This window comes from Dipteris shenzhenensis, chromosome 6 (genome assembly GCF_047967505.1).
Source record: "Dipteris shenzhenensis isolate YYH24624 ecotype China chromosome 6, Dip_SZ_1.0, whole genome shotgun sequence".
Lineage (NCBI taxonomy): Eukaryota > Viridiplantae > Streptophyta > Polypodiopsida > Gleicheniales > Dipteridaceae > Dipteris > Dipteris shenzhenensis.
The window spans coordinates 43,710,388-43,723,241 of NC_141601.1; the positions used below are offsets into that span (position 1 = coordinate 43,710,388).

The 12,854-nt window shown below is 42.5% G+C and overlaps 1 protein-coding gene across 1 annotated transcript; it reads right to left on the minus strand.

The window, feature by feature from the left end:
* Positions 1-1,063: 1,063 nt before the first annotated feature.
* LOC147901208 (putative pentatricopeptide repeat-containing protein At1g68930) lies at positions 1,064-3,565 on the minus strand. The gene is made up of 4 exons (XM_087376451.1): positions 3,218-3,565; positions 2,753-2,968; positions 2,397-2,665; positions 1,064-1,391 (listed from the first exon to the last, which is right to left on the minus strand). The coding sequence occupies exons 1-4, from the start codon at positions 3,563-3,565 to the stop codon at positions 1,064-1,066; spliced, it is 1,161 nt and encodes a 386-aa protein (XP_087232577.1).
* Positions 3,566-12,854: the final 9,289 nt, after the last annotated feature.

Consider the following 12,854-nt stretch of genomic DNA (forward strand, 5'->3'; position numbering starts at 1 on the left):
ATCCAAAGGATTGAACATACATGGAACTGTGTCTATGTCGCTCAATAGGCATGGCCATCTACCAAGCTAGGTACCAACGAGATATAAAACAAGCTGCAAGAAGCAAGCAAAGGAGTATCATCCTTAAAAGTTAACACACAAAAGCCTTCGAAGACTGATTAAATTCTTGATCTATGCAGTTCTTATGCAAAGCCAGGGGCACATATGCTAAGGATTACACTACGAAGGATGCTAAATCAACATTGATATGCCACTTTCACGCCAAGAATTTAGACAAGACGAATGCCAATTTGAAGCTAAGGGATGTTGGAAGGGAAGTTAAGAGAACACAACTATATTGGTTTGTGAATTAACTCAGAGATCAACCATGGTATTACAAGAAGATAGGTGGGGAAGGAATAGATTGGTGCAAAAAATACAAGGTAAGCAGTAAGGCAATGTTATAGTAGCTCACAATTTGAGAATCATGTAATTACGTTGTAGAAGAAGCTCTTGATATAGATGATGGGGATGCTTTTGACACTAAATAAGCAAAACTTATGCTATGCCGACACTGAAGATGACTAGAACTGCAACTTTAAGAAGCATATAATGTGTCATCTTGCAATAAGCAGCAAACCCCTGACATAGTGTCTTTATGTTTAGTTGTGTCTATTCAATAAAGCACAATGTTCTCTAAGTCAGTCTATGGGCAATTGATGGTTGATCGCTTGTTGATTTACTTTGTCATAATAGCCAAGAGAATGGTTGTAATTGAGAGTCGTTGAAGATGACAAGGGGATGGAAAATATGAGGGTTTTACCTACTTCAATTTATCTAATATTGTGCAGCTGTATCTCTCCTCTTGCTATGTACCTCTTAATATATGAGCATGAGTTCTTTTTGAAGGGTCATAATACAGCAGCAAATGGTCACAGCGTACTAAAATTGGGATCTCAGTCCCAATTTCCCTCTATGCATGCTTATTGTGCGCGTATCGTTCAGAGTTAAGAAGGGATTTGGGCTGAGCAAATCACAGTTTCTCCAGTCGAAGTGTATGCAGAAATCCGCCTTGCCTTAGCTATCATGGTCCTCCTGCAGCACCTGCATAGATGTTTGACATTAAGACATAAGCTGCAGCATCCTTTTTATCTAATTGCACTGCATGCTCAAAGGCCCATCTTCCAAGCTCTACATTACCCCACTTAAGACAAGCACCCAACACAGTATGCCACAGCACACAATTAGGTTGAAAAGGCATCTTCTCCACAGTCGCTACCATCTCATCTAATTGGCCTGCACGGCCAAGGAGATCAACCATACAGGTATGGTGTTCAATAGTTGGGATGACGCTACAGCCTTTGCTCATGGACTCAAAGTATTTCTGACCCTTATCCACTAGGCTACTATGACTGCATGCAGTAAGAACATTAAGGAATGTAGCACAAGTTGGCTGTATGCCTTCTCCTCTCATTCTCTCAAGCAGATGGAAAACAATTTCACTTTCTCCTAGCTGGGCATATCCCGCAATTAATGCAGTCCATGAGATTCCATCTTGAACTGGCAACTTATCAAACACTTCCACCGCTTCTGCAAGCGAGCCACTTTTGGCATACATGTCGACTAAGGTGTTGCCAACAAGAGGATCTCTTTCAAATTGCTGTCTGGCAATCTCAATATGTATCAATCGGCCCTTGTGCAAAGCTCCTATGTTGCCACAAGCTTTCAGGCTGCAAACAAACGTGACAATATTTGGAGAGATGCCCTCCAGTTGCATCTGTTTGAAATGGTCCAGTGCTTCCTCACCAAGCCCATGTTCAGCATATCCTGAAATAAGTGCCGTCCATGAGACTACATCTCGTACTGGCAGCTGTTCAGACACTTCCTGTGCTTTTTCAAGCGAGCCACATTTTGCATACATGTCCACCAAAGTATTGCCAACAAAAGGATCTCTATCCAATTCCTGTTTGGCAATCTCAGCATGTATTTCTTGGCCCTTGCCTATGGCTCCTATGCTGCCACAAGCTTTCAAGCTGCTAACAAATGTGACAGCATCTGGAGATATGCCCTCTAATTGCATCTGTTCAAAACATTTGAGTGCTTCCTCACCAAGCCCATCCTCAGCATATCCTGCAATTAGTGCAGTCCATGAGACAACATCTCGAACTAGCAGCTTGTCAGCCACTTCCCGTGCTTTTGTAAGAGAACCACATTTGGCATACATGCCTACTAAGGCGCTGCCAACAAAAGGGTCCCTTTCCAATTCCTGCCTGGCAATTGCAGCATGTATTTCTTGGCCCTTGTCTAGAATCCCTATGCTGCCACAAACTTTCAAGCTACAAACAAATGTGACAGCATTCGGAGAGACACCCTCCAATTGCATCTGTTTGAAACAGGTCAGTGCTTCCTCATCAAACCTGTGTTCAGCACATCCTACAATCAGTGCATTCCACAACACTACGTCTCGACCTGCCAGCTTGCCAAACACCTCCTGTGCTTTTAGAAGCAAGCCGCATTTAGCATACATGCCAACCAAGGCAATGCCAACAAAGGAGTCTCTTTCCAATTCCAATCTGGCAATCTCAGCATGTATTCCTTGGCCCTTGGCTATGGCTCCTATGCTGCCACAAGCTTTCAAACTGCAAACAAATGTAACAGCATTTGGGGAGAAGCGCTCCAGTTGCATCTGTTCAAGACAGTTGAGTGCTGCTTCACCAAGCCCATGTTCAGCATATCCTGCAATAAGTGCAGTCCATGAGACTGTATCTCGAACTAGCAGCTTGTCAAACACTTCCTGTGCCTTTGCAACCAAGCCGCATTTGACATACATGTCAACCAAGGTGTTGCCAACAAGAGGATCCCTTTCCAATTCCTGTCTGGCAATTGTTGTGTGTATTTCTTGACCCTTCTGTATGGCTCCTATGCTGCCACAAGCTTTCAAGCTGCAAACAAATGCAACAACATCCGGAGAGACTTCCTCCAGTTGCATCTGTTCAAAACAGTTCAAGGCTTCCTCACCAAGCCCTTGCTCAGCATATCCTGCAATTAGTGCAGTCCATGAGACTACATTTCGAACTGGCAGCTTGTCAAACACTTCCTGCGCTTTTGCTAGAGACCCACATTTGGCATACATGTCGATCAAGGTGCTGCTAACAAAAGGATCTCTTTCCAACTCCTGGCTCGCAATTTGAGCATGTATTTCTCGGCCTTTTGCCTCATCTTTCAGCCTAGCACAAGCCTTCAGTAGTGCCACAAACGTATACTTGCTAGGATGTACAGAATCCTCCTCCATTTTCAGGTACAGGTTAAGGGCATGCTGTGATTCCCCGCATTCAATAAAACCCATGATGAGATAAGTCCAAGAATGCTCGTTCCGATGAACCAACCTGTTAAAAATCTGCTGAGCATCGCACATGCTTCCACATTCCACTAATATTGGGACAAGGTAGTTCCCAAGAGATTTATAAGTTTCCAGCCCACTTTTGCACATGTAAGCATGCAAGCGCTTGGCATACACGAGTCTTTTCTTTTTTCTGCACTTCTGCAGCACGCATATTACGTTGTCAACAGAAGGCAACTGGGGCATCCGTTCTAAAGAAGTGAGTGCCTCTTCTAAGTTCAACATCTCCAAGCCTCTCTTCTTTTGCAGAGCTTGTGCATTGAGTGCATTCACACCTAACGCTGGCCTTGCAACTGTTGCCACACTCCGCTATTTCATCCACCCAGCCAAAGTCTTTAGAGTTCGACTGGGCGTGACCACCGGATCGTTTGACCCCGTGCATTCCCTTGTTTGCGGACTCCTAAGCCAACCTGGAATTGCACCAGCCGTCTAATTGTTAATGCTCGAGAGCTGAACCGTTGGTTTCGTGTCTAAGTGACAACAGACTCTTCGGACTAGCCAATAGAGTCAAGGATATCTACAACTTTATCTGTGCAAAATATTTTGCCAGATTTCGTTGGGCACTTACGTTCGTGCCACTACTGGGAAAGACCCGTTAAGTACGCTCGCCAGAAGCGCTCCGTACTTGAACTATGCTTTGTTTCGAGAGCCGGAATTCATGTGTGTCATTTATATCCGCCGGACTTGTCCCTTTCCCCAAAGGTAGCGAGTCGTGGTTCACGCCACCAGGACACTAGCCCTTCACACCGCCTTTTGGAGGATGGCAAGCAAATGGTGTGAACCTAGCCATAGACTCTTCAAAAAAGGCTCCTTGCACTTTTGGGGGATCCCTGCTAGCAGGTTGCTTTCGCAGCCCCATGGCTGTTTACATGATGAGGGCTACCCTTTTCTTGGCAGTGGATTGCTAGCTTGATTTTCTAAATTCCAGGCCACCATTCCACTGCTCTCCTGGGCATTTCTCTCTCTGAAGCTGCCTGAGCTTTGGCGCAGACTGCAGCGAGCATACATTGAAAGAGCTGCCTGGTGCCACAGGTCAAACTAAGAGGTGGGCTTGCACGTCCGAGTCCATCCGGCACACGAGGACACTCTCCCTAAACCGTGTATGCTGCCCAGTCAATGGCCTCCCTAGTGCCAGCTCTGACGTAGGGAGAGCCCTCTAAGCTCTTCAAAGAAAGCTAAGGCTAAGCCTAGGTCCACGGGCCTAGGCTTTCCGGAGACTCTTTGAAGAAGGCTAAGGCTCTTTACACATCGCCCGGTTGCCCGCCGCTAGCCAAAAAGACAGGAGGAGGAGTTTAAAAAAACAAAAACAAAAGACACGAGCACTTTACCACATGGCAAGACACTATTAGCTCCAAAATTTGTGCTGCCTGCCCAACCTTGGGAAGCTAAGACCCCTTGTCCAAGGGCTTGGTGGGACTTGAACCCATGACTGTGCACCACATGAGCAAAGTTCTCACCGCCAAATCACATGGCAGTATGTATGCATCCCCTGCCTGCCAAGGGTCTTATCATTCAGGCTTGGTAGGTGGGGCTTTGGTGTGTCAACACCCTAGGTGCCCATAGTTGGGTGGCCGCTTGAACCAATATGAGGTGAGCTTTTAAACAATGGGTAGGCATCTCGTTTCACATACACCACCCATGACCAAACCTTTCTTGGATTCCACATCCTGCCCTTTCCGAGCCCTTCCGAAGTAGCCAAGGTTGGCTACCCGATGATGGACACCCTTCAAATCTACCTTGAATCACTTGTGTTTTCAAGGTCCTATAGATCAGTGGTGTTTTCTTTTAATTACAAAACCATCGTTGGGCAGCCATTGGGCAGTGTGTAAAGGGGGTGCCCATGGGTGGACACTCAATTTTTTACAACCAACGATGAACATCTTGTGTGCACCCAATCCAAGCTGTCAAAGACTCTTTTGGACGCCTACATGTTGGGCTCTCCTTGGGCACCCTTAGGCGGTGTGTAAAGATCCTTATCATACCTCTTGGGAGAACACCAACGAATTTCACCTCCCTCGCACCTCTCCTCCCTTCCTATTTGCCACTCATGCCAAGGGTGACTAGAGGCTCTTGTTACAACTACTTCAACGTTCTTAGCACTGTCTCCTTAGAGGAAGTGCTATAGTGGTGGATGATTAAAACACCTTTTGTGCATTTCCATGTGTAATTGTTTGAGTTGTGTGTCTCAAATTGCCATTTATGGAGATTATCTGGCAAAAATCGCTCTTTAATATGCCAAAGGAAGCCCAACCCCCTTAAAAAATCATGTGGTTTCTCTTTTGCATCCCAAGGTGCTTACTTTTACCACTATACTAGGAGGTAGTGGCCACATGCACCTATGCACTCTTTTTTTCTAAGAAACAAACTCGAGTGTGTGTGTGTGTGTGTGTGTGAATATAAATATAAATGAATAAATAAATAAACAAATATAAAATTCAGAGAGGTGGCATGTAAGAGCATGTCTCTAATTGTTGAGGCTTTGGAGTAAGGTTTGGATTTATACTTGAGAGCATTTGTAGGGCTACACGCACTCCCTTGCCATAGCCCTACAAAAGTTGTCCAACCATTTTCTATGGGTACTTCAATCCCCAAACCCAATTGAACCTTACGGAAGGGGATTTCCTTGCATGGATGCCTTTATAACCTCTTTATAATCCTGAGTAGCTTTTAATTGCTAAAGCTTTGAGCCTAGACATGTTACTCGATCATCTAGTGAAGTCGAATAAGTCATTGGCCCAAATCTTTGCAAAAGAGGCCCACCTCACCTTTGAAACGATCCACGAATGTTTCTATTTGGCAAGCCTCTGAGTACCTCTGAGTATGTACAGGTAATGCCTTGTGTAGATTCAATAGAGCTAGAGGCTGGCTATTGACATTAGACCACTAGATCTAGGCCATCCTCCCCTCTTAAACCAACCCTTGCCCCTTCCATAAAAGCTTCCCAAAAAAAAACCTTCCAACAATCTATTAGACACTGAGCTAGATCACACCTTGTAAGATAATAATTTCTCCTTCCATCTAACAAAATCTTAGATGCTAACCTTAGCATCTATCGCCTCCTGCACAAATAATTCAGACACCCTATCCAAGGATCCTCTGCCAAGAACATCTTGATGATCCATCTTCATCCTATACCCATGATACCAATTTGATTTTCAACTCTGGAGTGCCCCCCAAAATAAAACACACTTAGCTAACATGCACTCAAATCTTTTAGCCGTCGCTAAAGGAAAAATCACCCCTACTAGGAACAACCACCCCAAGCAAGAAACTACACTTAATGGACAACCAATATAACCTAGATTATGCTAGGAAAAGCTAAATTGTCTAGCCATCTAGCTCTACTATCCTAGCCAATTTAGAAAGCAAAATCTTCTCTTCATTACAAACCGAATTTGACACGTTATAAAATGGGCATGTAAAAGCATACAAAATGTTCTATACAATGCATAATAGCACAAAAAATGTGCTATATAGCACATGATATCATGGATAATGTGCTATATCGCACAAAATAGCATAGATTGTTGCTAGATATTGCGCTCTACCATTAATCACAAGTTACGTGTTTAACTATGCTCTAGCATAGAGAAGGTGCTATGTAACAAAGCTAATGTACTATATAGAATAGTTTGTGCTACTAACACATAATCTATGCTATGTGGCATAGATCACCCTATATCGCACATTACCTATGCTATATAACACATAACCTATATTATAAAGCACATTATCCATGTTATATAGCATAGAATAACACAAAATAGCATAGATTATCTGTGACTTCATTTTTTGTATGTAGCACAACAACACACAATAGCATAGATAATGCGCTATACAGTAAAAATTATGTGCTATTAATCACAATTAGAGAGGTAAGAAAGACCTAAGAGAGAAGGGGAAGAGGTAAGTGGGACAAGAGTTACCGCTAGAGAACATGCGGAATAAAGAATCTCACATATTGCTATGAGGAGAAGCAAAAGCGTGGATGTGGAGTAGACAATGTCACATGGCATGATGATGTGTAAAGGTGATCTTGAGGCTATATATGAAGCCTCCCAATGCATGATTGATATGACATTGCAATAGATTGAGTTGAGTGTGCCTATCTCTTGTTTCCCCCTTATGGATTTTCTTGTGTACTTTGAGCCTGCATAAATTATACAATGATCTTGTGTGCACTGGGCTTAGTGTTGGTCATATGTTGTATTTAATGAGTATTAGAGCTGGTTATCCACAAGTGTAGGTAGTGTGTTTGTTTCTCACGATTTGTGTGTAGAGAAGAACAAGCATGCTCATCATCTTTGGGGAGAAAATTCTACAAGGTTAGTATTTCTATGGAACCTGTAGCCAAATTAAAGAGAATAGCATGAATGCCTTGTATGTGCTTGTGGAAAGAGCATATGTCTATATTGAAGAACATGCACGCAACCAGTTTTAAGAGCTCGATCTTGCCAAAGACTTGGAGAAAGCAATAGCCTTTAAGGCTATTCTACTAGGACAACCAAGATCCAATAACTATAGCAAGACCTCTAGAATGGGAAGAAGCTCTGCAAAAACATTGACCAAGAACAAACCAGTTCCCTCTACTTACTCTAATGTATGAGGTTGAGATGGAACTACCATGAAACCTTCATTCTTGTTTGAAATGCACAAAACACACACAAATCATTGCCTTTTGTGCACCGTGAAGAAGGCACATTAAAACCGTAGTAGACACAAAGAAATGAGCTAAAGAGGATTATCCTCTTCAGAGGTAACAATGTATGACATGCAATGGCCATACCATAGATAGCTGCCAGATCTAATGGCTCAAGTGTTCTTACCCTATGCATTTGTTAGCATTTTTTTAGAGAAATGGGTGTATTCAAATGCTAACTTGTGCCTATATAAACAAATTTGTAGGCTAATCCAATATTATCCCTCCTCCTCCATGCGTGCTGGTCCTCCCTCCTCTATCCCTCCTCCTCTTCATTTGTTGGTTCTCCTTCCACCCTCCCTCCTCCTCCTCACTCGCTCCTCCTCCTCCTCCCTCTTATGTGCTGCTCCTTCATGCCTACTACTCCATACCTTCTCCTTCTCCATGCTTGCTACTCCACTCATCTACTCTCCTTTACTCATGGCACCATTTGGGGATGTCTCCAACAAGTACCAGGTTCACTTAGAGTTGGAGGCTCAATATGCAAGCACATGCAGTTTGTGATTTGAGGGGAGCCTCTAAAAATGTGCTCCAAAGTCTTCGTTTACAAGGGAAACCTTTGGGTAGAAGGAACCTTGTATCTTGTAGATTGTGCCACACAAAAGAGCCCTCCTTTTCAAACAATGCATGAGCTTGTTTAATTTGTTGGCAATGGACATGCTAGATTGTTTCATTATTGCAATTGATTGAACCATGCTCAACAATGGCTATGCAAGCAAGCAAGGTGTGTAGAGCCCAAACAAAACAATTAGCACATCTAGAAAATAGCACTATTGTCACAATGCACAAATCTATAAAGGAGTTCAAAGGTAGAATAAGGATCTTCATGTAAAGCCAATGCATTGGACTTAGAGCGCCAAGAATTGCAAGAATTACTTTTTAAGCTAGCTGAAACTAGAAAACATTTGGAATGATCAATATATAACCACGTTCAATGGTAGATAGAGACGGAATGAGAGAAGGTAGAAGAATGAGTGCAAAAGATAAAGGAAACACCTTTCAGAGAAGGATAGGAAAAGAAAATAGTAGACACGGATGCATTGGCACCCACTGGTGGTGCTAGAAAAAGGAGAATTCTGGCTACGAGGTTGGTTCTCCAATGTTCCGATTAGATTTCACTCTTTTGTGCTACATTGTTTGTGCTAGGTTTTACTTGTGTTCTTCTTTAGGAACTTCATGGAAGATGTGATGGGATGAATGGACAAAGATGATATTGATTCTAGCTAATTTATTGAAGATGGACAAAGATGATATTGATTGTTCATACTCTCTAGCCAATTTATTGAAATCAAGTGATGTTATCGGGATACTAAAGGACCCAAGACACAAATGCCATCATGTGTAAGTTTCTGAAGAGGTGATGAAGGACTTCAAGGACATTGTAGATGCAAATGAGATGCTTGGAGCTTGTGATGCTGCTGGTGTAAGTCATGAAGCTTACACATCTATTTTTAATTTTCAAGTCTACTCTTCTGGGAAAGTATAAGAAGTGTATGGGCCAATACCCACACCTTGGTCTATGAAGTAGGCACGGCAAGAAACAAGCCAAGGCACAAGAGAAATGCAGACCATAGTTGGTGGTTTCAACCTGAATTGCTTTGCCTTTCTGAGCGTATAAATGTCAGTCTGGCTGGAGGTCTTCTTTCCTTAGTAGACCGTCTGAGTTGCTGTGGCTTTGCTTGGGTGTTTATGGCAATTCTACCTCTTCTTCATCAACCTTTTTGGTAGATGACTAAGTAATCGGTGCATCTATCTCGTGTGTGTTTGAGGTTTTCCATTCTGATTCCTCATCAAAGATTACATCTTCGGCGATAATGACCTTGCGGTTGATGGGATCATACGACTTGTATGTTGTGCTTTCTTCACTGTAGCCAACCATGATGCATTTACGTGACTTTGCATCCACTTTTCTACGATGATCATCATGTATGTGGGCATATGCTATGCAACCAAATATGTGAAGATGCCCAATGTGCAGCTTATGTCCACTGAATGATTCATAAGGTGTCATACTCTGAATCGGTTCGGTAGGAAGCCGATTAAGCAAATAGTTTGTAGTGGCTTTTGCTTCTGCCCAATACTGATTCTGAAGATTCTTATCACTAATCATGGCTCTAGCACTAACTATTAAAGTACTATTCTTCCTTTCAACTCTTGCATTCTGTTGAGGAGTATCTGCACAAGTGAATTGTCTTTGAATGCCGTGACTTCTGCAAAAGTTCATGAATGCTAAAGACATGGATTCACCTCCTCTGCCTGATCTCATGAGTTTGATCTTTTTGCCTGCCTGGTTTTCTACCATGGCTTTGAATTCTTGAAATCTGGGAAAGACTTCATATTTCTCTTTCAAAAAGTAGACCCAACAATATCTGATGTAGTCGTCATCAATGAAAGTCAAGTAGTAAAGTGAACCATTGATGTTGCGGGTCTAGGCATAACCCCATACATCTGTATGTATGAAATCAAGAATACCTCATGCTTGAGAGGTGCTTCTGTTGAAGTTGGTTTGCTTTTGTTTGTTGAAGCAGCATGCTTCACAAACTTTTCCAAGAAACTGTAGCTTTGGAATCCCGATTGCCATATTCTAGTTCCTGAGATCTCACAAGCTCTTGAAAGTGACATGACCATATCTCTTGTGCCATTTTGCAGATAGTGGCATTTGTTGTGGTTGAGCTGACATGGCATGCAAATCTGGTACTGTAGCTAGCATTCTGTACAAGCGTCCTTCCTTGACATCTTTTCCTACTGGCTGAAATCTTCTGGATTTGTCTCTAATAATGCATTCATCTCCGTCGAAGATGACTTGGTAGTTGTGTTTTGTCATTTGACCTACTAACAAAAGGTACTTGCTGAGCTTCGGAACATAGAGTACATCTTTCACCAATCCTTTTGTACCAGTGAAATTGTTCATAATGACAATGCCGGTCCCTTGAACTGGATTCGATGTATTATCTACTACTGTGTAGATGACATTCTTTTGACCTTCTAATGGTTTCATCTTTGTGAACCATTCCTGATGATTCATCATATGAGATGATGCACCTCTGTTGATGTACCAAGGATCTTGATCTGCTTGGCCAACTTGATAGCTGAAATCCTCTTTTGGATTGCAATCAGTGTCTAGATACACTGTATCAATCTTTTGCATTTTCTCATTTGCAAGAAACATATTCCCATGTTCATTTGCAAAATGATTGTGACTAGAATGTCCACCACGATGATTTCCTCTTCCGCGGAAATTCCCTCGATTACTGCTAGACTGACCGCCTGGGTCGTACTGCTTCTTGCAAAAATCTCTTTCATAGTGTCCAAACTTATGACAGTAGTTGCATTGGATGTTTGACACATTGGTGGATGCATCCCTCGTCCTTGGAATCTTCCTCAGTTGGATTGATTTCCTCTTTGCTGATGCTGATAATGATGCTGAGGCTGATGCTGACTTTGCTAATGATTTTGTTGCTGATGATGACCACTTCACCGGAATGATCTACCTCTGCCTCTGCCTCTGCTTCTATCTAAAGCTATGAATGCTTGATCATTAGAATGATCTTTGCATGCATGAATGGCTTGAGTCCTGAGTTCTTCACCAAGTAAGTGTGACTGAAGTTCTTCCAGTGTCAAAATTTGCCGTTGGATGGCAATACTCTGGACTAGATTCTTCTATCCCTCTCCTAGCCCATTCAGGATGACTTCAACCATTTTTGCGGGATTCATAGTCTCTCCTACTCTGCTACGAGTTGATTATTGTAGTCTTTTATCCTAAGTATGTAAGCATGACTGGTTCGGTGCTATTGTGGAAACTCTGGTTGATTTGGTTTCTCAATGTGAGAATCCTAGAAGTGTTCTTGGACTCGTAGAGAGCTGCAAACATATCCCATGCTTCTTTTGATGTCTTGACTGTGTTGAGCTGTCCTGGTATGACATCTTGCACATTCTGCTTGATCAGATGATATGCATACTTATCTTTCTTATCCCATTCTACCTGTGCTCAGGCAATGGCATGATCTACTACAGGTGCAAAAATTGATGATGTAGTTGGAGATCCTGTTGTTGGTGTTGTGACAACAGGTGGAGTACTGTTACTACTAGATGGACCGTCTAATGGTCTAGGTGTAGATCCATCGACATACTCCCATTTTTCCTGAAGTACAAGAATGGTCTCCGTTCGGTATTTCCATGTGCCGTAATTGGAGTTGTCTAGCTTAGTGAATGCCTCTAGATTGAGGTTGCTAGTCATAGACATGGTGGAAGAAATGTACTCAAAGTGTCATGAAAAATCACTATCTGAATCAACTGTAAAACACTGAAATCTGAACTGTTGGTGAAGGTAGAACTGTAATATAAATCCGATTTAAATTACAAGGCTTGTGGCAAATGATGCCCGGAATAGCCAAGAGGCTTTACAAGGCTGGAATAAAGTGCACAATGCTGTGAAATAGCCAAATAGGCTTTACAATGATGGTATGTGTGTGTGAAATCAAATCATGTGCTATCTTCCCACTGATCAATCGGCAATGCCTCTGAACACTTTGAAGTCTGCTCCACTGAACTTATGAACATCAGGTAATGTGATGATGTGAAACCATATGTGAGCATAGCGATTGACTCCGAGTAGGAACTAGTCGGGGATTTTGGGCATGGCTTAGATTGGCAACTGGGAGAAACTCAAAGCATCTCCTCTATGGCGATCTAGTCTACTATGATCTAGAACTATACCAACCATCAATCAATGAAAAGAACAACAAATAATTTCTTTTCTTTACTTCTTTTTATGTG

Excerpts from the sequence above, each read along its gene's own strand:
- LOC147901208 (XM_087376451.1), bottom strand. The coding sequence starts at position 3,565 with ATGCCCCAGTTGCCTTCTGTTGACAACGTAATATGCGTGCTGCAGAAG. Across the intron at positions 2,969-3,217 it reads CGTTTGTGGCACTACTGAAG|ATGCAACTGGAGGAAGTCTC; the intron begins GCTTGTGCTAGG and ends TGTTTTGAACAG. Across the intron at positions 2,666-2,752 it reads AAGTGTTTGACAAGCTGCTA|ATGCAACTGGAGCGCTTCTC; the intron begins GTTCGAGATACA and ends TGTCTTGAACAG.